Source organism: Neoarius graeffei, chromosome 24, assembly GCF_027579695.1.
Source record: "Neoarius graeffei isolate fNeoGra1 chromosome 24, fNeoGra1.pri, whole genome shotgun sequence".
Taxonomy (NCBI): Eukaryota; Metazoa; Chordata; class Actinopteri; order Siluriformes; family Ariidae; genus Neoarius; species Neoarius graeffei.
Window position 1 is genome coordinate 7,368,440 of NC_083592.1, and position 25,630 is coordinate 7,394,069.

The following is a 25,630-nucleotide window of genomic DNA, read 5'->3' on the forward strand; positions in this document are numbered from 1 at the left end:
GAATAGGATGATACGGAGTGAACGAGTAACCAATGGATCCACACACTATACACAAATACTGTTATAATAATGTGTACATTATTATATAATGTTAATACACAATGTAATTAATACGCACATGTTGGAATTTACTCTCCTACCCTACAAAACATATATTCTGACCTTTTAATTGCATTAATATTTTGTTTTGGGCCTGAGATATGGGTAGATCTCCATTTGGCGGCCGTTTTGGATGCCATCTTGAATTTCTCAGAGAGCACAAGGGGGATTTCCGGGGACTTTTAGTATGTTATTCCTAAAGGTATTCTGAACATATTCTGAAATTTTCAGCTTGTTACTAATTTGTTCCGGGTATAACCCTATTACTCCTGGGCTCTATAGTTTTTACAAAATACAGGATAGTAGAGTAATATTTACAATAAAGTAATATTTACAGTAGAGTAACATTTACAAAGGCTTCCACAAAAAAAGGAGGAATACAAACAGGAAATCTAAAGTTTTTAAGAGTTACAGGACGTTATTACAGGACTTTTGTTTTTATAACATTTTTCTTCATCTCCCTCTAAAATACAGATATAAAAGATTCGATTGCAGTGTTACACACTGCAGTCCAGTTTGTGGCAGTAAGAGAAGAAGCAGAAGCAGCATGGCTGCACCTCCTCACCTGTGAAAGAGCAGAAAAACAGGGAGAGAAGTATTTCACCACAATCTTATAGCTGGATATTAAACTGCGCTTGACAATGGAGACAAATATCAGCTCTGATCTGAGATTTAATGTGAGCTCAGGCTTTTCTGCTGGATTTTCACTCCACACACACATTTTTATTCCATATTACACTGTAAACATCATCATGTCTGTCTTTCTCTCTCTCTCTTCAGCAGGAAGAAACAGTTGTTTTTTGGAGGAAGAATCTCCTTCAGAGGCTGTAAAACATTCAAATCCGTCACAAAGAGAACTAAACACTGCTAATAAATAATGTAGTGGTTTTAAACATCATTTATGGATCATAAAGGTTCACTTACAGGGTTTGGGGGGAACAGGTTTGAATCCTGAAACACAGATGATGGACAGACAGTTATTATAAAATCTCAGTGCTGTGTTTGGCTTCATGAGATAATGGGTTCATATCAGTTTATTGTCTCGTCTAATTTATTAATGAAGATTAAAAATATGCAAAATATTCATCAAATCCTCTCAGAATGAGAAAGTGTAAATCTGTTCTCTGAAAACTTCACATCTGCCTCCTTCCTCCTCTCACCAGAGTTCCTCTTCTTCCAGAGGACAATCCCAGCAGCAGCGACAACAACAAGAGCCACAAGGACAACAATGATGATAACAGTTGATCCTCCACCTGATTCTCCATCTGATCCTCCACCTGTTAAATCAGCACAGAGTCTTTATTCTCTGCTGCAGCAGTAAATCAGCTTTTACCATCTAAATGCGTAGTTTTATTCTCTGCTGCAACAGTAAATCAGCTTTTACCATCTAAATGCGTAGTTTTAATAGGACCTTTTGGTACTTCTCGGACTATCTTCTCCTCCCCCAAGCTGCTGTGCTGAACTACGCAGGTGTATTTGTGTTTCTGCAGCTCCTCAGCTGGGACTTTCAGAATGCTCCTCTTCTGGAAGCTTCCATCCTGGTTGGGTAACGTCTCATTGAGCTCCACGTCCTCAGTCACGTCCTCTCCGTCCTTCTGCCAGGTGATATTCAGGGCTTTGGGGAAGAAACCTGTAGCGAGACACACCACCTCTGGAGAAGGAGAGTGTTTGTGGAAGACTGACGCCTCGGGACGAACTGCAGAGACACAAATTTAAAGAAAACCGAAGCTCAATTGTTATTTATCACGTGCTAAACATTTTCTGGCTGCATGAATGATTAAGCTGGAGGTATAAACATTAAAGAGTGCAGTATTTCTCCTGTAGTCCAGCAGTCATTAACCTGGTCGATCTCAGAGATATTTTTAGACCACAACACATTTTACAATTAAAAAAAACCACATGTAGTGTTCAAATATTCACAGGTTGGTCCAGTTTGAATTCTGCTACATATTTAATTAGTGCTGTGCATCTCTATGGGCAGGGAGGAGCGCAAGGACAAAATAATTCTGGCTGATTATGATGAATTTTTGCAGATAACTGTTTCCGGCTGCGTCACATCAACCTGCTGCTAAGCTCCGTAGCTAATGTTAACTACATCTGTGTTCTGTCTCTGAGCAAACTCTGTTCAGGAAACCATGGCCGAGCAACGAAAGAAGGTGAAAATACATCATTACCGTTCTGAATGGGAAAATGAACTTGCTTTTACAGGAGTGAAAGAAAAGACTGCCTGCCATTACATCACTTACCATCTGAAATTCAAGGATTCATTCCCACCCAAAAGTGAAATAGGAGAGAAAAGAATTCAAGAGTTACAACTGGTTTTAAAGCTCAGCCATCACTTTTCACAAAACCCACCAGGAGAGCTAAAGCTGCTACTGAGGAGTCATTCCGTGTTCTCCATCTCCTGGCCAAGCACAAGACGCCCCTTCACCACAGTGAGATTTTTAAAAGAAGCCACAACAGTCACATTATTCACAGACTTTAAAATCTAATACACTTTGTCCAGCAGCGGGAACGAGAAGAGTGGAGTTGTTATCCGAGGACATTTCTCGATCACTAAAAGGTGAAACTGACTGCTGTCCACGAATTAACAGTGAAAACTGCAGGAAATCAGTGTGAGTGAGTGTAAATGGGAAGGTGTGTGTTATTATTGTGTACATTATCACGTAAAGATAGTGACACAATGCAAAGTAAAATGGGATTTTCAATGTAAGCATGCATTAGTGTCAAATATAAATTAAAAACATCATTTTGTCGTTTAATTTTCTTCATCATATCAGTATTTTGTGGCCATAAATAAAATTAATGCACTAACAGGGAAAAAGAAAAGAAACGACACTTTGGCTTTCATTTTCTTCATAAAATGGAAACTGGGTGCCAACATTAAAATTAATATTTGAATGCATACTTTGTCTTTCCTTTTTCCTGTGCGAGACATCGTAGGACGGAAGTAAAACATACAGCGGAAATCAAAGTGACCAACATCTGCCAACGTTGTCAAAAGACGCGCGCGCCCTCTTTCGAATGCTGATGTGATCAAGCCAGAAGTTTTGTTTGTTTTGATAGCAATCAGGAAAGTTTGAAAAAAAAGTAGGCAGTAATCGTCATTTAAACTCGTTTTTGTGCAATATTTCGTTTGGAAAACAGTTTTCAAAATGGCGGCACTGACACCTGGCTGGCACGTCACATTTTGAAGTCTTGCACAAGTCTCATGAAGATCGCGCAGATAAGCGACGCCTGCCGTGGACCAAACGAACTAAATTCAACACGGCTAAAAACCGAATAGGCCGATAAGTATAAAATATTTGCAAGTGTAGGTACCATGCGCCATCTTGTGTCTAAGAACTACAACTCCCAGCCAACTTCCGCGTTGACCTACGTCACGCCTGGGCGGGATCACTTACATCACATCTTCCATCATACCATAAGATACTTGGAAGACTCCATTTTCGCTATCTCTGGTGTCTGAACTCAGCGAAGAACAGACCAAAAAGAGACGCTCACCATCGGACCGTCCGAAACCACGTTTCAGCGCGTTTTCCTCCTTCTGTCTACCCTTGATCACGGTAGACTCCGGAAACACGCGCGCTTTAACTCAAGCGAGTTATAAACCGGTTTTCAATTATTCTTTTAAGTACGTACAAAAACTGCAAGCAAAAGGCAGTTTTCTTTGTTTTTCATCTGTTCGGGAAGCGGCTGGACCCTCCTGGACCCGTGCACGTGTTCTGATCAGAGACTCCTTCTCACAAGCTACGAAGCCTTCTCAAAGAACCTCTTAAAATTAAAATTAAAATTAAAATTACTCCCTACTACAAAGTTTTTCCTAAGCTCCAGGAAGACTGCTTTCTTCAAAAGACGAGACTTTTGAAGTAAGACTGGCATTGGGCATTAAGACTAGTTTTAGAAATTAGTTATTCACTTAGTGTGAAGTTATATGCAGGAAATGAAGTGTGCACACTGAATTTTAATTTTCTATCATTTGTTATTGTTGATTTCAATTGTTTAAATCAATAAGTTTTTGCATGCTCGCTCTCTCTTTTAACATTTTAATTTCATTACTCACCCATATTTTTGACCTCATTAAGATTTCAGTAAATTGAATAATACTATAAAGCTAGGGGGTTAGCTGTTTGGAAAGTCTTTGTCTCCAAAGAAGGCTTTACCACGTGTTCACAGGCCTAAACAGGCCCTGACCGCATGCTTAGCTAGCAAGGCAGAGCTAACTCTTTGTTCTATTGAGGTATTTCACCCACGTGACCAAGTCACGTGATGCAGCCATTTTGGACGGCACGCTTAAGTCCTTCAGTGCAAGGCAGTATGAGATGCTGGAGACCTTTGCACATTTTAACAAGAAAGTAAGCTGTGATTCGTGTTAAATTGGATCTGTCTTTTATCACAAACACTGTACCCAGCCTTGGTATGGAGCCAAGGTTGTCGACAGAAGTTAACAGTTTGATGAAGGATGACCCCAGCAGTTTGAAACGGTACAAGGTAGGCTATGTTCACAACACTGTCTTGTTACTCGGGGGATCCGAGATCCCCTGAAACAGACATGAGATCCTTTGAAAACTTGATTTGCGAAATGTTGGGGGGTCTCTAAAATATTGGCAAAATGATGTTTATTGACATAGCAATCGTGTGTAACGGGAAGCATTTGCATATTCGAAGTGTTGTGTTTACATGACAACGACTGCTGCTGCCAGGTTGGTTGTTGAGTAGCCTGACTGTTTTTTTTTTTTCTTGCGTGTGGTATCATTGTTGACGCGAGGTTGTTTTTTGAACATGCCAATGTGGACACGATTTCCCCTGATGAGTTATGACTTCAGACGCGATGCGTGTGTGGAGATGTGGAGCCCGCATGATATGTGCGTAAGATAGGCTTCTCGTGTTTGGAGATCCACGCTCTTTTTTTTTTTTCTTTTTTTTCCTCTTTCTTTCTTTCTTTCTTTCTTTCTTTCTTTTTACTTAATTTCCCTGTTTATTTCTGTGTCCTGTTTCTTTCTGGCCTCTGTTATTGCGTTTTATGTCTGATGTCTGCTACATGCAACCCTAGACAAATTAACACTGCCTTGTTTCACTGCTCAGATGGGTTAACAAACACTGACCCATTTACTTTTTGCTATATATTTTATCAAAATTGCGTTAACTGATAAACTAACCTGAAATGAAATGATCACTGCAAAGTCTGGAGTACTCTGTTGGCTCCCAATCCTGTCTCTTCACAGCTGTAATCCCTCTTGTCTGGGTCAGTAGTAAACCGGTAGTGATGTGTCGGTCGCGAACGATCCGGTTCAAAGAGCCGGCTCTTTGAAGTGAACGACGGGAGCCGGCTCTTCGGTGGGAGCCGAGTTGGGGAGCCGAATTATTTTTTTGTCCTTAGGTGCCTCAGAGAGAGAGAGAGACTTTCACAAAAAAAGTTGCTGTCCGATTGCGTCTTTGTGTTGTCTATTACCATTCAAAGGAAAAAAGTAGCATGGTGTACGCCTACTTTTTTTTGGTTGGGGGGGTTGATGTCATTCACAGCTGCGAAAATACGAAAATTGGTGTAATGTTTAAAGCTGTGGAGCGCAGGGGAGAGGAGTCTGTGAGGCACCTGAGGAGGGGAAAATCAGCTGTGTATTTTATATTGGTAATATAACACAGTTTTGCATCATGTTTGTGAGAAAAAAATTTATTAATTGGTAAGTTTTATTTCTATAGCTAGAACATTGTTACACTGCTATACTTTACAAAGCTTTACAATGGCTACAAAAAATAAAAAATAAAATGGAAAACATCCTATTGATAAAATATAAATAATGTAATTAATTAACTAGTTAATTGCAGCAATTAAATCAAAAATAAAATCTCAGGAACCGTTTGGGAGCCGAAAGAGCCGGGTCCTTATAGTAAGAAGAGCCAAAAGAGCCGGCTCCCGAAAAAGAGCCGAAATTCCCATCACTAGAAACCAGTAAAAGGAACGTCCTGCACGCTGTCCCTGTCTGTTGTGGCAGCCCACAGCACAACAAGCAAACACCATGGTTATTTATAGAGTGCTTACTGACAAATTAATCTATTCTAGGTGTCTGTAACACATTTTTTTTCAAGCCGGTTCTCCCTCTCTGTCTGCAGCGTTAGTATGTAGCTTGACGTTCAAAATGGCGGACACCGGGGCATCACGTGACCCTGTGACGTCAGGTGAAATACCTCAATAAAGGGGACATGTGGTAGCCCTTCCCCCTCCTTTGTTCTTTACCAAGAGGTCCTTATCTCAACCTTAGATAATATCCCAAGTCTTGATTTAATTCAACCTTTATAGCAAATTCTCCTGTGCCTACATTTAAAGCCATATATATATCATGGATGATCGTTTGAATGTATTTTAATTGTTAATTTTATCACACACCCACTAAGCCTGAAAAACACATGCTAGCCTAGCATCCCCTTTGTCTGATTAGCCTACAAGCTAATCACGTGGCTTACACACACACACACTGTTCATAGAAGATTTCATTCTGCTGCCATTCAATTTTCTTTTTTCTCCTTTTGTTTTTGCCTTTTTTATCTTTGTTATAATAAACTCCATTATTATTGGAATTTTGTGTGGTGGGGCAGCACGGTGGTGTAGTGGTTAGCACTGTCGCCTCACAGCAAGAAGGTCCGGGTTCGAGCCCTGTGGCCGGTGAGGGCCTTTCTGTGCGGAGTTTGCATGTTCTCCCCGTGTCCGCGTGGGTTTCCTCCGGGTGCTCCGGTTTCCCCCACAGTCCAAAGACATGCAGGTTAGGTTAACTGGTGGCTCTAAATTGACCGTAGGTGTGAATGTGAGTGTGAATGGTTGTCTGTGTCTATGTGCCAGCCCTGTGATGACCTGGCGACTTGTCCAGGGTGTACCCCGCCTTTCGCCCGTAGTCAGCTGGGATAGGCTCCAGCTTGCCTGCGACCCTGTAGAAGGATAAAGCGGCTAGAGATAATGAGATGAGATGAGATTTTGTGTGGTGTCTGTCTGCTGTTTCGATACTTTTGAAGCCACCCACATCACAAAAGAACTCTTAAGGTGTATATGATATTAGTTGCAGCTTGGTAAGTGATCAAAATTTTGAGTTATATCAAATACTGGTATGATTCACTTGAATGATTCACTTCAAATGATTCAATGAGACTGATTCCATGGTATGATTCAATTCAGTTGAGTCAAATTAAACGATTCAATGGGATTGAATCAATTTAATTATTAAAGATTGATCACTTAACACCAACCTACATACACATAAGCACAATTACACCTACACAAGTATTTAATTGCAATTAGTTGCCAATATGAGTCACGATATAAAGTTACCAAAACCGAAAACATAATTGAACACGTTAATTAAGAAATAAAGCAAGTTTAAAAATGACTTCAGTTCCCCTTTAAACAATGTGGAGGACGGAAGTGCAGCGAACAGCAGCGTTTGAGAGATGGCTCAGGAATTAATGACTTCAGCAGAATGTCAGGATTATTAGTGTGCTTGCTTGGCTGCTGTGTGTTTGCCAAAGGCAAGCACACTATTGTTCTTCTTAATTTTTACTTATTCTGCCTTATTCCAACACGGTTTTTGGATCCACTGCTCCTCCTAGGGCATTCGAGATAGAGACACCGTTCCAACTCTGAGACGTCTGGCCCGAAGTGATGATGTGTGCCTGAATACAGCTTTTGGATCAACGCGCCCGTTCTCTTGTTCTTGTCATTTTTCTTTTGTTTTTTCCCCCCCATAGAGAATGAATAGGGCTCATGAATCGAATCATCCTACTCGGACACGCTCCATCGCAGATGCACCAAACCTCATGTGATACTTCAGGCCAACTCCCCCGACACATACATGCGATCGGTTCTGACCCGCACTCATATTTTTCCTTTCTTTTTGCTCATCCCTTTTTCCTCCATAGGCTTGCATTGATTTTTGGCCCCATTGAAAATGAATGGTGTTTCAGGAGAAAAACTTTCACTCTCCATCAATTTTTTTTAACCAAGTGACCAAACTTCAAGAAACTTCACTTGATGCCTCAGGCCAAGTCCTCGCACAGATCCATCCCCTCATCTGAGACCTGCACTCGTCTTTTCCTTGGTTTTCACGCATCTCTTTTTACCTCCATAGGCTTCCATTGATTTTTGGCCCCATTCAAATGAATGGAGTTTTGCTCAGTAACACTTCACCACACATCCACCAAACTTCATACGGCACCTCAGGCCAAATCACCATCACACATGATAGCGGTTCTGACCCGCACTCGGCTTTCTCTCGCCTTTCATCCGTCCATTTTTTCTCCATTTTGCCGCTAATCAATGGAAGCTTGACTGAGTCGTTCCTCCCTTCCCCCAGAGGTGATGATGCATTTGGCAAGGATCTGCTCATTTAAGACTTTGACAGCAAATCAACTTCAACTCAATGGCCACTTTATTAGGAATACTTACACGCGCACACACAATAGCAATTAGCATATAAGCATTCACGTGTTACCATGCTAGCTGTTAGCATGTTACCCATTACGATATCATGCCTGCTGTTAGCGTGCGAGATGTTATCATGAGAACTGTTAACATGTTAGGATTAGCATGGTAGCATGCAGAGTTCGCATGTTTGATGTTAGCAAGTTCGCCTGAGCATGTTAGCATGCTAACTGTTAGCATATTAGCATGTCACCCTCAGCGTGTTAGCATGCTAAAAGTTAACATACTAGCCATTAGCATGTTAGCCTGTTAGCATATTAGCTTAAAATGTTAGAATTTTAACAAATAGCATGTTAATCATTAGCAAGTTAGAATGCTAGCTGTTAGCATGTTATCTATTAGCATGTTGGCGTGCTAGCTTTTAGCATGCTAGCTGTTCTGCTACAGCTCAGCAAGCACACTGCATTTTCTCTGTGGAAATGCAGTCTAGTTATTATAGTTACACTTGTGTTAAAAAAAATAGCAGGACAACATCAGTAACCTGATGAACTACTGTTATTAGTAATACTCATATTTCTACCTGGCAAATCATTTCCTTGTAGATGTAATAGTGTAACAGAAAAACAGACCCAACCGTTAGGACATGCACGCTGCTTATTCTGAGTAACTGACTCATTCATTAAATTCACTGTTCAAAATAATAGCCGTGTGGAGTTTAATAATTATAATAAAAGGCCATTAGTTGTCCTTTATTAAGGAAGAAGGGAAGTAAATGTTTCACACGCTGTTATAAAATACATTTCGTTCTGAATTGCTCAGTAAAATGGGCCGTTCCAAACACTGATTGGAGGAACAATCAGTGCGTTTACATGCACATCCAAATCGAGCTGCTGTCGGTAATCGAGCTAAGGGCATACCTGTCAACCCTCCCGTTTTTCCCGGGAAATCCCTTATTTTGACTTATTTCCCGCTGTCTTCCCGTTTTTTTATTTTCCCGAAAATATCCCGTATTTTCACATTATATAAAAGTTGGTAGGTCCAGAATTCATGACGCGCCTCTGACAGGAGTTTACAGCAGGAAGTCGGGCCATGAATTCACGTCCCCGCCCTCTCCAGTACAGCAGGTGCCAGTCTAGTAATTACACATTGATTTTAATTGCATGTCTGTGAAGAAGACTGTCAGAACCATAGCGCTAGTCTGACCCATAGATTTACATAGAAGACTAGATTCCTCACCGCGTATTCCAGAACGTCCGCACAGGGCGGCCATCTTACCACAGACAAGGGGTATGAACATAGACATCCTATGGGTATGAAGACTTACGCAAGCACATCCCAGCACCCACATTATGATTTACAGGAAATCAAAGTACTGACTTTGATGACAAGCTGATGTGTGTGTGTTTTAATTGTAGATGTTTATATCAGTATGTTTAGTTTTATTTTAACTGCACATTGGAGCCTAGTCAAATGAAATTTCAATCTTCTGTGTTAACATATATTGACTTTGACATGATAATCAGCTTTGAATGTTCTTTTTGTAAATGTAAAGATATCTTTTTATCCTTGAAAGTATAACCACGTGATTAATTAAGTGCTTTTTTTGTCACAAACTACCGTGAGTCGCTGTCACTGTTTTATACTATTACTTACTCGGGCAGTGCATTTGTTATTATGCTATGATGTGAGTTTACATGTTATTATGCTATGATGTGAGTTTACATTTGTTATTATGCTATGATGTGAGTTTACATTTGTTATTATGCTATGATGTGAGTTTACATTTGTTATTATGCTATGATGTGAGTTTACATTTGTTATTATGCGATGTGAGTGCATTAGGTTTTTGAGGTGGATGAAGTATTTCTGAAGTTTCAGAAGTGAGTAAGCTGTTTATTTAACTTTAGCTTCCCCTACGGCCCTATCACATGTAAAAATATTTTCACTAAAAATTGGAAATAAATTGTATGGTTATTTGTCCTAAGGCCGCAGTTATCCATAAGTATGCAGTGTTAGGCTTCTCACAGCATAGGAATTTCAGCATGCATCCTGTCTTACAGTCTGTAGTATACTGAAATATTTTCGCCAAGCTATGCGTATTTTTTTAAAACATAAAATGATTATTCATCATTAAGATCATAAATACATACTTCCGTTTTTTTTTTTTATATAACAAACCAAACCGTTTGAATATCGATTGAAATTTGAGGAAGTTACGGTCATCTGAAAAGTACATATCGCTACCAACACAATGTAATGGGTAAGCCAGCTGTCTGAGGTAAGATGGCCGCCATGTGTGGACGTTCGACTTCGTTGACGGGCAACGGGGACGAGGCATCTAGTCTTCTATGTAAATCTATGGTCTGACCAAGGTCACTGCTCGGAACTTCTCACAAAACTAAAAGATGGTCGTAATTCTTTCCTCAGGGAGCGAGTTTCAGTAGACGGCGAGACTAGAGACATGAATAAAGAAAGGAGCGAGGCAAAACCAAAAAAGGTGTATTGCCGCTACTTACCCAAATGGCAGGACGAATTTAATTTTGTGAAGAAAAGTCAGTTCGATTACCGACTTTCTGAAATTTTCCCTTATTTTGAGTTAAAATCTGGGAAATATCCCTTTTTTTCAAACCTCAAAGTTGACAGGTATGGCTAAGGGTCCCAGCAGGGGTGCCAGAGAAATCCAATCCTACATGCACACAAGGAAATCGAGCTATTGTGTGAGGTACATTGTGCACTCGAGCCACAGGTGGCGCTACACGCCCCATCGTGTTGGTACACTTCCGGTTGTCGTCATGAAGAAGAGCTATTCAAGAGTATAAACAAAGTTATCAGTTCCGTGTTCACAAGAAGTGTTTGTAGTTTGTATGTACGAACAGAAGTGTTCCTAATAAAATGGCCACTAAGTTGAAGTTTATCTGTAATGGTGAACATATTAACTGTTAGCCTGCTAACATGCTAATAACTTACCAACTAATTGGAAATGGGTGCGTACATGCCCAGACACAAGTGTTCCTAATAAAGTGGCGGCTAAGGTGAAGTGTCATGCCAACCGAGGCTGTTGTGTTTCCCGCTTGTGGTCTCGTCACTCGTCACTTCCGGAAGGGGCAGTGCTGAAGGAAGTAGCTCGACTACGTAGCTCGATAGGGTTTACATGCACCAAGTAGCTCGGCTACAATCGCATAATCTAGGTCGTGTAGCTTGATTACGAGAAATCCAGTTCGGTTCGATTTCAGCCGAGCTAAGGTGTTTCCATGGCATTTAGAACTTCGATTTCAGTCAAGCAACGGCAGAAATTTGATTTTTTCTATGTGCATGTAAACGCACTGAATGTACGGTAATTTGATTAAAAAGCTGATTGGAGAGGGGGAAACGTACAAAGAAGTGCAGTAAATTATAGGATGCTCAGCAAAAATTCTCAAATGCTTTAAAGTGGCAACAAAAACCCGAAACGTGCAGAAGAAAACAAGCAACTACTGTTAAAACGGATTGAAGAACAGTCAGAAATGCAAAGAATCAGCCAATCATCACCTCCAGAAAGATCAAAGATGATCTAAAATGACCTGTAAGTGCTGTTACAGTCAGAAGACGTTTGATCGAAGCTCCTGTAAAGCATCATTGTTGAAAAAACACCATGTATAGAATTAGTTAAAATTTGCCAAGGAACACATCGACGGGCCCAAAGAGAAATGGCGTAATATCCTGTGGACTGATGAGAGTAAAACTGTTCTTTTCAGGTCGAGTGGTCAGACAGTACGTCAGACGAACCCCGGGTTCTGAATTCAAGCCACAGTACACTGAAGCACGGTGACGCAAAAATCATGGTATGGGGATGTTTTTCATACTACGGTGTTGGACCTACTGATCGTATACCAGGGATCATGGATCAGTCTGAATACATCACTATACTTGAAGAGATTATGTTGCCGTATGCCGAAGAGGAAATGCCCCTGAAATGGGTTTTTCAACAAGACAACGACCCCAAACACACGAATAAACGAGTAACATCTTGGTTCCAGACAAAACGGATTGAGGTAATGGAGTGGCAGCTCAATCCCCAGACCTCAACCCCACTGAAAACCTGTAGGGTGCCATTAAAAATGCAGTTTCTGAAGCAAAACCCAAAAATTCACAGGAACTGTGGCATGTAGTTCGTTCATCCTGAGCTGAAATACCTGCTGATAGGTGCCAGATGTTGGTTGATTCAGTGCAACACAGAAGTGCAGCAGTTATCAAAAACAATGTTTATGCAGCTAAATATGAGTTCAGTTTGAGTTTGAAGAGAAAAATGTCGACACTGCTATTTTTTTGGACAGATCCTTTTGTTTCCTTCCTGGAACTGATTTGGATTTGAATGTGTAATGTTTCCACTAGTGGGCAGCATAGCAGTGCAGTGGTTAGCACTGTCGCCTCACAGCAAGAAGGTCCGGGTTCGAGCCCCGTGGCCGGTGAGGGCCTTTCTGTGTGGAGTTTGCATGTTCTCCCCGTGTCCGTGTGGGTTTCCTCCGGGTGCTCCGGTTTCCCCCACAGTCCAAAGACATGCAGGTTAGGTTAACTGGTGACTCTAAATTGACCGTAGGTGTGAATGTGAGTGTGAATGGTTGTCTATGTGTCAGCCCTGTGATGACCTGGCGACTTGTCCAGGGTGTACCCCGCCTTTCACCTGTAGTCAGCTGGGATAGGCTCCAGCTCTTCCGTGACCCTGCACAGGATAAGCGGCTACAGATAACGGATGGACGGATGTTTCCACTACATTTGAAACGTGGAAATAAAGGCTATTCAAAATATTTCACTTTATTTACTTTAACACACTGCTATTTATTTGAACACAACTGTAAGTCCAGAAAGGCCACGAGTTAACTCTTTAAATGTTTTGAATTATTGTTAATTTTGACACTAATGTTGAACGCTTTAATGGAAAATTTAAATGTAAATGGCATTTTATCATTTCATTGTGGTACCATCTTTGTGCACACATATGGGAAAAGAAAAATACAAACCCCAGTTCCCATTTATTTTACTTTTGGCATTTAAAAAAAAAACAAAAAAAGAACCCCAACAACCTCGTAGTGCATCATCAATGTGTTATTAGTATATGCACAATGTGTGTGTAATAAGCTGCGTGTTTGTCTATCAGCTGCAGTTACAATAACAGAGCAGATCACACACTTTACCTTTCCTCTCCAGAGTCTCTCTGCCGTAAGACACAAACTTCTTTAAACGATCAACACATTCATCCTCCAGGTAGCTCTTCCAGTGTTTAGCTTTAGCGTCTGTAGGATCCCACTTCTTTATAAAGATTCCAGCTTGAGGTTTCGCTTCAGTCCAGGTTCCAGTTTTCAGATCCAGACTCATGAAATCTTCTCCATCATAACCGTACAGATCATATCCTCTAGTGGTGCTATCATCATCAAGCTCACAGCTGTACATCCTCTGGAGTCTATGAACTCCTGCACACACACACACACACACAATGAGGTGAGATCAGATGAGCTGACTTTCCTTCTACACTCTCTATTCAAACTGCTACACTGCACTTTTCTACTCGTCCTTTTTACATTTTGTCCTTTGTAGTAGAACAATGTCATTGTCAGTAAAAAAACTATTTAATAATGTGTGTTTTGTGCCCTTCTACACTGCATGGATTCACAGCTCTGTGTGTAAAGTAAAAACACATTCGGATCGTTTTAATCTGTGGCCCAAACTGTATAATGGACACTCAGTAGTTTGCCTAAATAGAAAAAACATTAAAAGTGTAGAGAGAAGCTCTTTAGTGTGAGAGTCTGCAGTTTGAGACAAAGCCCAAGGGTTTGTGACTCTGATGATATAATGATCTGCTGCTGTTTAATCGATGTTACAGAACCACTGTGTACTACTGAGAATACCAGTGTTGTTTTCGTTAACGATGATGAAATGATTTCATTAATGCACCTTTTTTCATGACTAAAACGAGACAGTGACAAGCTAAACATAACTCTTTGATCACGAAAATATGACGAGACGTATCGGTTGTTTTCGCTGACGAGACGAAAATGTTAGTGGGTTGGCTATAGGACTATCAAAATGCATGGCGTTTCCTCCAACGGTGTCCGCCAAATGCTGAAAATATCAGCAATGCACCTGTATCCTGTCCTTGTTTGGTCACGCCCACCACCGGGCATGTCCGGGCACAGTGCACACCGGGGCAGCCACACACCGTTCATGGACCATGGCAGCAGCAATGCCAGCACAAGGGCTTGGTGGACAGAAAAGACGTGATTATTTATGGACATACTTTACACATAATCCAGCAGAAAATAAAACAGAATGCCTTGTAGTGGGAGACAGAGGTACACGCTGTGGCTATAAACTACGTGGCAAGAATACGACCAACCTCAAGAGGCATCTAAAGCTCACCATGCTGCTATTTCTGCGACAGTAAGTTAACGTTATAATAAGTCCTTAACAGATCATGGATACGTTTGCGAGCTTTGGTTAATGTCACTCAGCAAACGGGCTGTGATGAATTTCCTATGAAGTTTTCCAAAACACCGTGACCTGGCAAAAATGAATGGGACCGCTAGCTTCATGCTAAAGTTGGCTTGGTTAAGCTAACTTAAATTCAATTAACATGTCATGAGTAAAACTTGTCCTGCAGGGATTTTTGGTGGGACAGCAACTGAATGCTTTGTCATATATTGACCCATATTTGAGTGACTGTGAAACATACGGGGGGGAAATGTAGCTTATCAGACCTGTTGCTGTGCCTTAAATGAGCAGCAGCACACCTGGCTACTCTAACATTAGCAGCATGTTTAGCATATTTACATTAACAAACAGCGTGGTCATCTTCTAGCTGTGTGTTCATCATGACATGTTTGTGCTCTATCAGCACATTGCGACATGTTAAACAGAGGCAGAAACATGAGTCTGTGAACAATGAAGCATGCACACTAGACAGCATTTACGTAGAGAGCGCACGCACTACAGCGCGTTTACGTAGAGAGCGCGCGCACTACAGAGCGTTTACGTAGAGAGCGCGCACGCGACTGAGCGTGTACGTAAAGAGCGCGCGCGCGACAGATCTTTTACGTAAAGAGCAGGCGCGCTAGACAGGGTCGACGTAGAGAGCAGGCGCGCTACAGAGCATTTACCTACGGAGCTCGCGCGCGCTACAGAGCGTTTACGTACGGAGCGCGCGCGCGCTACAGAGCGTTTACATAGGGAGCCCGCGCGCGCTACAGAGCGTTTACGTACGGAGCCCGCACGCGCTACAGAGCGTTTACGTACGGAGCCCGCGCGCGCTACAGAGCGTTTACGTACGGAGCCCGCGCGCGCTACAGAGCGTTTACGTAGAGAGCAGGCGCGCGCTACAGAGCGTTTACGTAGAGAGCAGGCGCGCGAGAGAGCGTTTACGTAGAGAGCAGGCGCGCTACAGAGCGTTGACGTAGAGAGCGAGCGCGCTACAGAGCGTTGACGTAGAGAGCGCGCGCGCTACAGAGCGTTTACGTACGGAGCACGCGCTACAGAGCGTTTACGTAGAGAGCAGGCGCGCTAGACAGTGTTGACGTAGAGATCGCGCGCGCTCTCTACGTAAACGCTCTGTCGCGCGCGCGCTCTCTACGTCAACACTGTCTAGCGCGCCTGCTCTCAACGTAAACGCTCTGTAGCGCGCGCGCTCTCTACGTCAACGCTCTGTAGCGCGCGCGCTCTCTACGTCAACGCTCTGTAGCGCGCACGCTCTCTACGTCAACGCTCTGTAGCGCGCGCGCTCTCTACATCAATGCTCTGTAGCGCGCGCGCTCTCTACGTACTCTTTACGTACGGAGCCCGCGCGCGCTACAGAGCGTTTACGTAGAGAGCAGGCGCGCTAGACAGCGTTTACGTAGAGAGCAGGCGCGCTACAGAGCGTTTACGTAGAGAGCAGGCGCGCGACAGAGCGTTGAAGTAGAGAGCGCGCGCGCTACAGAGCGTTGACGTAGAGAGCGCGCGCGCTACAGAGCGTTGACGTAGAGAGCGCGCGCGCTACAGAGCGTTGACGTAGAGAGCGCGCGCGCTACAGAGCGTTTACGTACGGAGCGCGCGCTACAGAGCGTTTACGTACGGAGCGCGCGCTACAGAGCGTTTACGTACGGAGCGCGCGCTGCAGAGCGTTTACGTACGGAGCGCGCGCTACAGAGCGTTTACGTACGGAGCGCGCGCTACAGAGCGTTTACGTACGGAGCGCGCGCTACAGAGCGTTTACGTACGGAGCGCGCGCGCGACAGAGCGTTAACGTAGAGAGCAGGCGTGCTAGACAGGGTCGACGTAGAGAGCGCGCGCGCTGCAGAGCGTTTACCTACGGGGAGCGCGCGCGCTGCAGAGCGTTTACCTACGGGGAGCGCGCGCGCGCGCGCTGCAGAGCGTTTACCTACGGGGAGCGCGCGCGCGCTGCAGAGCGTTTACCTACGGGGAGCGCGCGCGCGCTGCAGAGCGTTTACCTACGGGGAGCGCGCGCGCTGCAGAGCGTTTACCTACGGGGAGCGCGCGCGCGCTGCAGAGCGTTTACCTACGGGGAGCGCGCGCGCGCTGCAGAGCGTTTACCTACGGGGAGCGCGCGCGCGCGCTGCAGAGCGTTTACGTACGGAGCCCGCGCGCGCTACAGAGCGTTTACGTACGGAGCCCGCGCGCGCTACAGAGCGTTTACGTACGGAGCCCGCGCGCGCTACAGAGCGTTTACGTACGGAGCCCGCGCGCGCTACAGAGCGTTTACGTACGGAGCCCGCGCGCGCTACAGAGCGTTTACGTACGGAGCCCGCGCGCGCTACAGAGCGTTTACGTACGGAGCCCGCGCGCGCTACAGAGCGTTTACGTACGGAGCCCGCGCGCGCTACAGAGCGTTTACGTAGAGAGCAGGCGCGCGCTACAGAGCGTTTACGTAGAGAGCAGGCGCGCGAGAGAGCGTTTACGTAGAGAGCAGGCGCGCTACAGAGCGTTGACGTAGAGAGCGAGCACGCTACAGAGCGTTGACGTAGAGAGCGCGCGCGCTACAGAGCGTTGACGTAGAGAGCGCGCGCGCTACAGAGCATTTACGTACGGAGCACGCGCTACAGAGCGTTTACGTAGAGAGCAGGCGCGCTAGACAGTGTTGACGAAGAGATCGCGCACGCTCTCTACGTAAACGCTCTGTCGCGCGCGCGCTCTCTACGTCAACACTGTCTAGCGCGCCTGCTCTCAACGTCAACGCTCTGTAGCGCGCGCGCTCTCTACGTCAACGCTCTGTAGCGCGCGCGCTCTCTACGTCAACGCTCTGTAGCGCGCGCGCTCTCTACGTCAACGCTCTGTAGCGCGCGCGCTCTCTACGTCAACGCTCTGTAGCGCGCGCGCTCTCTACGTCAACGCTCTGTAGCGCGCGCGCTCTCTACGTCAACGCTCTGTAGCGCGCGCGCTCTCTACGTCAACGCTCTGTAGCGCGCGCGCTCTCTACGTACTCTTTACGTACGGAGCCCGCGCGCGCTACAGAGCGTTTACGTAGAGAGCAGGCGCGCTAGACAGCGTTTACGTAGAGAGCAGGCGCGCTAGACAGCGTTTACGTAGAGAGCAGGCGCGCGACAGAGCGTTGAAGTAGAGAGCGCGCGCGCTACAGAGCGTTGACGTAGAGAGCGCGCGCGCTACAGAGCGTTGACGTAGAGAGCGCGCGCGCTACAGAGCGTTGACGTAGAGAGCGCGCGCGCTACAGAGCGTTGACGTAGAGAGCGCGCGCGCTACAGAGCGTTGACGTAGAGAGCGCGCGCGCTACAGAGCGTTTACCTACGGGGAGCGCGCGCGCTGCAGAGCGTTTACCTACGGGGAGCGCGCGCGCGCGCGCTGCAGAGCTTTTACCTACGGGGAGCGCGCGCGCGCTGCAGAGCGTTTACCTACGGGGAGCGCGCGCGCTGCAGAGCGTTTACCTACGGGGAGCGCGCGCTGCAGAGCTTTTACCTACGGGGAGCGCGCGCGCGCGCTGCAGAGCGTTTACCTACGGGGAGCGCGCGCGCGCGCTGCAGAGCGTTTACCTACGGGGAGCGCGCGCGCGCTGCAGAGCGTTTACCTACGGGGAGCGCGCGCGCGCTGCAGAGCGTTTACCTACGGGGAGCGCGCGCGCGCTGCAGAGCGTTTACCTACGGGGAGCGCGCGCGCGCTGCAGAGCGTTTACCTACGGGGAGCGCGCGCGCGCTGCAGAGCGTTTACCTACGGGGAGCGCGCGCGCGCTGCAGAGCGTTTACCTACGGGGAGCGCGCGCGCGCGCTGCAGAGCGTTTACCTACGGGGAGCGCGCGCGCGCGCTGCAGAGCGTTTACCTACGGGGTGCACGTGCGCGCTGCAGAGCGTTTACCTACGGGGAGCGCGCGCGCTGCAGAGCGTTTACCTACGGGGAGTGCGCGCGCGCTGCAGAGCGTTGACGTAGAGAGCGCCCGCGCCACAGAGCGTTGACGTAGAGAGCGCCCGCGCCACAGAGCGTTGACGTAGAGAGCGCCCGCGCCACAGAGCGTTGACGTAGAGAGCGCCCGCGCCACAGAGCGTTGACGTAGAGAGCGCCCGCGCCACAGAGCGTTGACGTAGAGCGCGCCCGCGCCACAGAGCGTTGACGTAGAGCGCGCCCGCGCCACAGAGCGTTGACGTAGAGAGCGCCCGCGCTACAGCGCGTTGACGTAGAGAGCGCCCGCGCTACAGCGCGTTGACGTAGAGAGCGCCCGCGCTACAGAGCGTTGACGTAGAGAGCGCCCGCGCTACAGAGCGTTGACGTAGAGAGCGCCCGCGCTACAGAGCGTTGACGTAGAGCGCGCCCGCGCTACAGAGCGTTGACGTAGAGAGCGCCCGCGCTACAGAGCGTTGACGTAGAGAGCGCCCGCGCCACAGAGCGTTGACGTAGAGAGCGCCCGCGCCACAGAGCGTTGACGTAGAGAGCGCCCGCGCCACAGAGCGTTGACGTAGAGAGCGCCCGCGCTACAGAGCGTTGACGTAGAGAGCGCCCACGCTACAGAGCGTTGACGTTGAGAGCGCCCGCGCTACAGAGCGTTGACGTCGATAGCGTGCGCGCTACAGAGCGTTTATGCAGAGAGCGCGCGCTAAAGAGCGTTTATGCAGAGAGCGCGCGCGCCACAGAGCGTTGACGTAGAGAGCGCCCGCGCCACAGAGCGTTGACGTAGAGAGCGCCCGCGCCACAGAGCGTTGACGTAGAGAGCGCCCGCGCCACAGAGCGTTGACGTAGAGAGCTCCCACGCCACAGAGCGTTGACGTAGAGAGCGCCCGCGCCACAGAGCGTTGACGTAGAGAGCGCCCGCGCCACAGAGCGTTGACGTAGAGAGCGCCCGCGCCACAGAGCGTTGACGTAGAGAGCGCCCGCGCCACAGAGCGTTGACGTAGAGAGCGCCCGCGCTACAGCGCGTTGACGTAGAGAGCGCCCGCGCTACAGCGCGTTGACGTAGAGAGCGCCCGCGCTACAGAGCGTTGACGTAGAGAGCGCCCGCGCTACAGCGCGTTGACGTAGAGAGCGCCCGCGCCACAGCGCGTTGACGTAGAGAGCGCCCGCGCCACAGAGCGTTGACGTAGAGAGCGCCCGCGCTACAGAGCGTTGACGTAGAGAGCGCCCGCGCCACAGAGCGTTGACGTAGAGAGCGCCCGCGCTACAGAGCGTTGACGTAGAGAGCGCCCGCGCTACAGCGCGTTGACGTAGAGAGCGCCCGCGCCACAGAGCGTTGACGTAGAGAGCGCCCGCGCTACAGAGCGTTGACGTAGAGAGCGCCCGCGCTACAGAGCGTTGACGTAGAGAGCGCCCGCGCTACAGAGCGTTGACGTAGAGAGCGCCCGCGCTACAGAGCGTTGACGTTGAGAGCGCCCGCGCTACAGAGCGTTGACGTCGATAGCGTGCGCGCTACAGAGCGTTTATGCAGAGAGCGCGCGCGCTAAAGAGCGTTTATGCAGAGAGCGCGCGCGCCACAGAGCGTTGACGTAGAGAGCGCCCGCGCCACAGAGCGTTGACGTAGAGAGCGCCCGCGCCACAGAGCGTTGACGTAGAGAGCGCCCGCGCCACAGAGCGTTGACGTAGAGAGCGCCCGCGCCACAGAGCGTTGACGTAGAGAGCGCCCGCGCCACAGAGCGTTGACGTAGAGAGCGCCCGCGCTACAGAGCGTTGACGTAGAGCGCGCCCGCGCTACAGAGCGTTGACGTAGAGAGCGCCCGCGCTACAGCGCGTTGACGTAGAGAGCGCCCGCGCTACAGCGCGTTGACGTAGAGAGCGCCCGCGCTACAGCGCGTTGACGTAGAGAGCGCCCGCGCTACAGAGCGTTGACGTAGAGAGCGCCCGCGCTACAGAGCGTTGACGTAGAGAGCGCCCGCGCTACAGCGCGTTGACGTAGAGAGCGCCCGCGCTACAGCGCGTTGACGTAGAGAGCGCCCGCGCTACAGCGCGTTGACGTAGAGAGCGCCCGCGCTACAGCGCGTTGACGTAGAGAGCGCCCGCGCTACAGAGCGTTGACGTAGAGAGCGCGCGCGCTACAGAGCGTTGACGTCGATAGCGCGCGCGCTACAGAGCGTTGATGTAGAGAGCGCGCGCGCTACAGAGCGTTGATGTAGAGAGCGCGCGCGCTACAGAGCGTTTATGCAGAGAGCGCGCGCGCTAAAGAGCGTTTATGCAGAGAGCGCGCGCGCTAAAGAGCGTTTATGCAGAGAGCGCGCGCGCTACAGAGCGTTTATGCAGAGAGCGCGCGCGCTACAGAGCGTTTATGCAGAGAGCGCGTGCACTAGACACTATTTATGTAGAGAGCATGCACACTAGACCGCGTTTATGTAGAGAGCATGTTTTGCACAACCTGTCAACCTTGATTACAATTTCCTATCTCTGTATTGGCCTAATTTAATGTTTTAAAGTAATTATTTTTTCGACTAAAATGAATGACTAAAACTGGACTAAAACACTTAGTTTTCGTCGACTAAAACTAGACCAAAACTGTCAAGGATGGAATTGACTCAAATATGACAAACTAATAAGCATTTTGTCCAAAAGACTAAGACTAAAACTAAATCAAAAATGGCTGCCAAAAACAACACTGGAGAATACAGAACGTTATTTTGCACATCAGTATTGTTCTGTGCTCGTTTGTGGATTCACAATAAATCCTGAGATGATGTCAGAAAGGAAACTGTATTTCTGTGTTACTTTAACAGGTTTATTACACACAGCTGTTTCACCAGCTTATTAAACTGCCATTGAGTGTGTGCGCGTATATACAATAGTTATAAAAGCTAATTGTGTTTCACTCTCACCTTGAGTCTGATTAAAACACTCCATTATGAGACCCAATCTGACTGTGAGTGTGTAATCTTCATCCTGCATACGTTCTGTCTCTCTCTTCCAGTAACGTGGATCATCAGCGCTGATGTTCTGTACCCACTCGGTCTTTGGGATCATCTTTTTGATGTTGGTGTCATAGAACACAAACTGCTCTCCATCCACCAGACCAACAGCAGTGAATTCTGGGAGATTTATTCCTGGTGTAACAGCAGTGTACTGGTACTGCAGAGAGTGTGTGACTGTAAAAGGGTAAATAGTTTCAGTAACTCATCACAGATAAAGTAAAACGATAAAGATGCATACATTCTGCAAAATTCAGAATGATGTCACCAAAATCCCCACTGACTGACTGAGTTAATAAGGCCACCTAACACACACACACACACACACACACACACACACACACACGTAAATTACATTTCAGTTTCCTATTTAAAAATAAATAAATAAATAAATAATAAAAAGTGGCATCAGCTGATCACATCACCATGGCAACTCTGTAAAATCTCACCTAACACACACACACACACACACACACACACACTTTCTCCCTCTCTGAGATAACGCGTGGAAGTAAATAACAGATTTCAGTTTCCGATTTAAAACAAACAAACAAACAAACAAACAAACAAACAAACAAACAAACACCACACTTGACATCAGCTGATCACATCACCATGCAACTCTGTAAAATCTCACATTTCCTTTGCAAAATTACAAAAAGTGGAGCTGTAACACAGGAGAACATGTAAACTCCGTACAGAAAGGCCCCAGTCGACCAGCAGGGTCGAACCCAACACCTTCTTGCTGTGAAGTGACAGTGCTAAAAGGAGAAACTGCAGCTTCTTTTCACAATATTTTCTGGAAGCAAATGTTCTCACATGCACCACTTACCATATTGTTACTTTCTGGTTTTGCGAGAAAAAAAAAAATTATATATCAAATCAGAAAATGTGTGCACGCACAAGAATTTAATTTTTATAACTCTCTGCAAATCGAGCACTAAACACCAACAGAATCACAAGTGTTCGGTCTGTACAGCCTCATGTTAGTGTTCATATATAATTTCACATGTGTCATATCTATCAGTTGATCACTATGTTTATATATACACACTGTATATACACACACACACACACACACACAGAGCCTGGCCAATAAATAAATAAAATAAAAATCACTTTTTGGATTTAAATAAGCAAATACCCAAGAACCAGCGATTGTGTTTCAGCTGTAACAATTGTTTTAACCCTGAGTGATGCAGTGAGTAGCTTCTCATTTCTTAAACAGCCAGGTCAGAAGTCGTATCCTGTGGCGATGGAAAAGATGTTACTGTGTCCCTTATGTCCCCGGCATATTCCAGGACAACAATGTCAGGAATCATCAGGCTCAAACTGTGAAACAGTGGTTCACTCAAGATCTCCTTAGCTGTTTTATTTACTTGGTGCAGGACAATAATTTGATTCTTCTGAAACACAGTAACATCTGTTCCACGATCACATATACATCTTCTGACATGGTTGTTTAAAAAACGTGTATTGTTTTTGCTTAAAAAAAAAAGGCATAAAATGCACCATTTAAAGGGCTGATGACACGAACATGACTCTATGCAATTTCTTAAATAAACTATACAACATGGCAAACATGTTAGATTTCTGTTATAATTACATGAAAAGAAGCTGTTGTTACGCGAATATCCAACTTTTAAATGCACAGCGCAAGAAAACTGGGTCCGTGGCTCGCGGCCATGTTGTGACCTCAGCAGAAGAACACGCTGCGGTTCACTGGCTGTTCTACTCTGGTTCTACTCAATGGAAATGGCGCATGAAAACGCCGGTGAACTCTCTAGTGCTAGCTCTTCCTCTTCTGGGAGTCTAGAATTGTGTTGATCTCTTCCGAATAGAATCTATGATAGCCTACCCTCTTTACCTTTTGCCTCTCGTTGCTAGGCGGCAGTTAGATGAAAGCCGCAAGCTTTCACAAGCAAATACATGACTGATATCACGCCGACTTTATGATTACATTTATGATTATCATGTAGAATCTATAGCTCTACGTACCTTTATGTTATGTCGTTTCACAACACATGTTCTAACAGGAGGACTGTCTTTGGATCCGGCATAGCTACTAGTAGACCCCCTCCGGAATACTGGCAGTGTTGCCCGATTGGGAGGTTTCCCGCCCAGTTGGGCGGTTTCAAGTGCATTTTGGTGGGTTTTGAACATATTTTGGGCTGGAAAACTTCAGCAGTATCTGTTGCCAGATACTGCTGACATTTTCCAGCCCAAAATATGTTCAAAACCCACCAAAATGCACTTGAAACCGCCCAACTGGGCGGGAAACCTCCCAATCTGGCAACACTGTGTAGGCACTGATGATGGTAGCAACACACGTTTGTGCTGAACTGAACACCCAATAGATTCTCTTAAGCTGGGAAGGGTGTCAAAACAATCCAAATCGAAGTGTTCAGAGCACAGGACGGATGTTGGTGAGGGCTCCCACTTGTCACGAGTGCGCCTGACTTGCTTCACCCACTTCGCATGCAGCTCGGGATCTCTGGGAAACTTGAATAAACTTACCCCATCCTTGTGGGTTTTGGAGCAAAAGCCGGCAACACAAGCGAAGGCATAATAACTATATATAAAATAATGTATAATAATGTCTAATAAAAATACTAATAATGATAAACTGAACACCTGTCGCATCAACAACAAACTGGTAAGTGAGGAGGAAGGTTCTTTTGCTGACGTCATATAGCTCCTCCTCCTCCTTCGTCTCCTGGGTGCTGCAGCCCCGTCAAATGTGCCCAAATAGCCGCGTTTTTTTATCATAACTTGTAAAATAGGCGCCTTCGTGAATTAATATATGGATCATCGGGAATTACTTTTTATGTTATAAAACATCGCCAAAGATGTCAAAAACGTGTCATCAGCACTTTAAATTGTCGAAACAGTGTAAAAAGCAGCACCCAAACACTGGGTTAAGGCTGTTGGGTCGTACCGTGGGGTTATTTTTAACTCATTCTGGGCTGTTTTCTGTAAGCCAGCAGCTGGGTTGGTGTTTGAGGACGGTGGCCTCTCCTCTGGCAGATACAACACAATCTACCCAGCAGCTGGTCAGTTTAACTCAGCTGTTATAGGATTTGAGCAACACAAGTTTAAAAAACCATCCTGACCAGTAGTTTTCAAATGCACTGGAAAAGAGCTGATTTTGGGGTGAAATAAACACAGTGCAGCGTTCTCCACGGGCCCTTTTAAAGTGGCGCACCGCTACATTATAATTCTGGCGCCAGCCTTCCCATGGCCAAAAAAAAAAAAAAAAAAAATTAATTACTTCATCAGTATACACCAAATAAATCAAAGTATTTTCTTTATTATAATTTTGTAACTATTTAACACGCAGAAGACCATTAAACGAACGCATACGGGGCGACCTGAAGTGGCCAAACATCCAGCTGGCTGCATACAGATATACGAGGGCATTCTACAGTTAAAACAATCGAAATTCACGCCAATATTCGGCAGCAGAGAACTTGCAGTAGCTGGAAGAGGTAAATTTGCTCTTTTAATCAATAATTTCAGACTAACATGACCAAATATTGTTGAATTTCATAGACAGGAAGAGTTTATGAAAAACGATAACGTTATCATTAAATTCCAAAGTGACAAAACTATCCAGTCAAATTTCCCATGAAATTGTGTATGCAAATTTCATTACTTTCGGTTAATCGACAAAAAACACACAGTTTTGAGTGAAGGCATGTCCATAAAATTTTTTATAAAGATTATCGCTGTTGTATGTATTTGCATGGAAGTTAATTTATTTCCTCACACAGAA

At 46.1% G+C, this 25,630-nt stretch overlaps 1 protein-coding gene across 2 annotated transcripts in view; it reads right to left on the reverse strand.

The window, feature by feature from the left end:
- Positions 1-485: 485 nt before the first annotated feature.
- LOC132872831 (BOLA class I histocompatibility antigen, alpha chain BL3-7-like) overlaps positions 486-25,630 on the reverse strand; it is a 40,037-nt gene continuing 14,892 nt past the window's right edge. The window contains exons 2-7 of one of the 2 annotated variants that reach the window (XM_060907927.1): positions 21,766-22,032; positions 13,678-13,953; positions 1,511-1,795; positions 1,260-1,376; positions 1,024-1,050; positions 486-924 (exon numbers count right to left, since the gene is read on the reverse strand). In XM_060907927.1, coding sequence (XP_060763910.1) covers positions 833-924; positions 1,024-1,050; positions 1,260-1,376; positions 1,511-1,795; positions 13,678-13,953; positions 21,766-22,032 — 1,064 coding nt within the window. In that variant the 3' untranslated portion in view covers positions 486-832. Of the gene's footprint in view, positions 925-1,023; positions 1,051-1,259; positions 1,377-1,483; positions 1,796-13,677; positions 13,954-21,765; positions 22,033-25,630 lie in introns of both variants that reach the window. The other variant, XM_060907926.1, reaches the window with a different exon arrangement.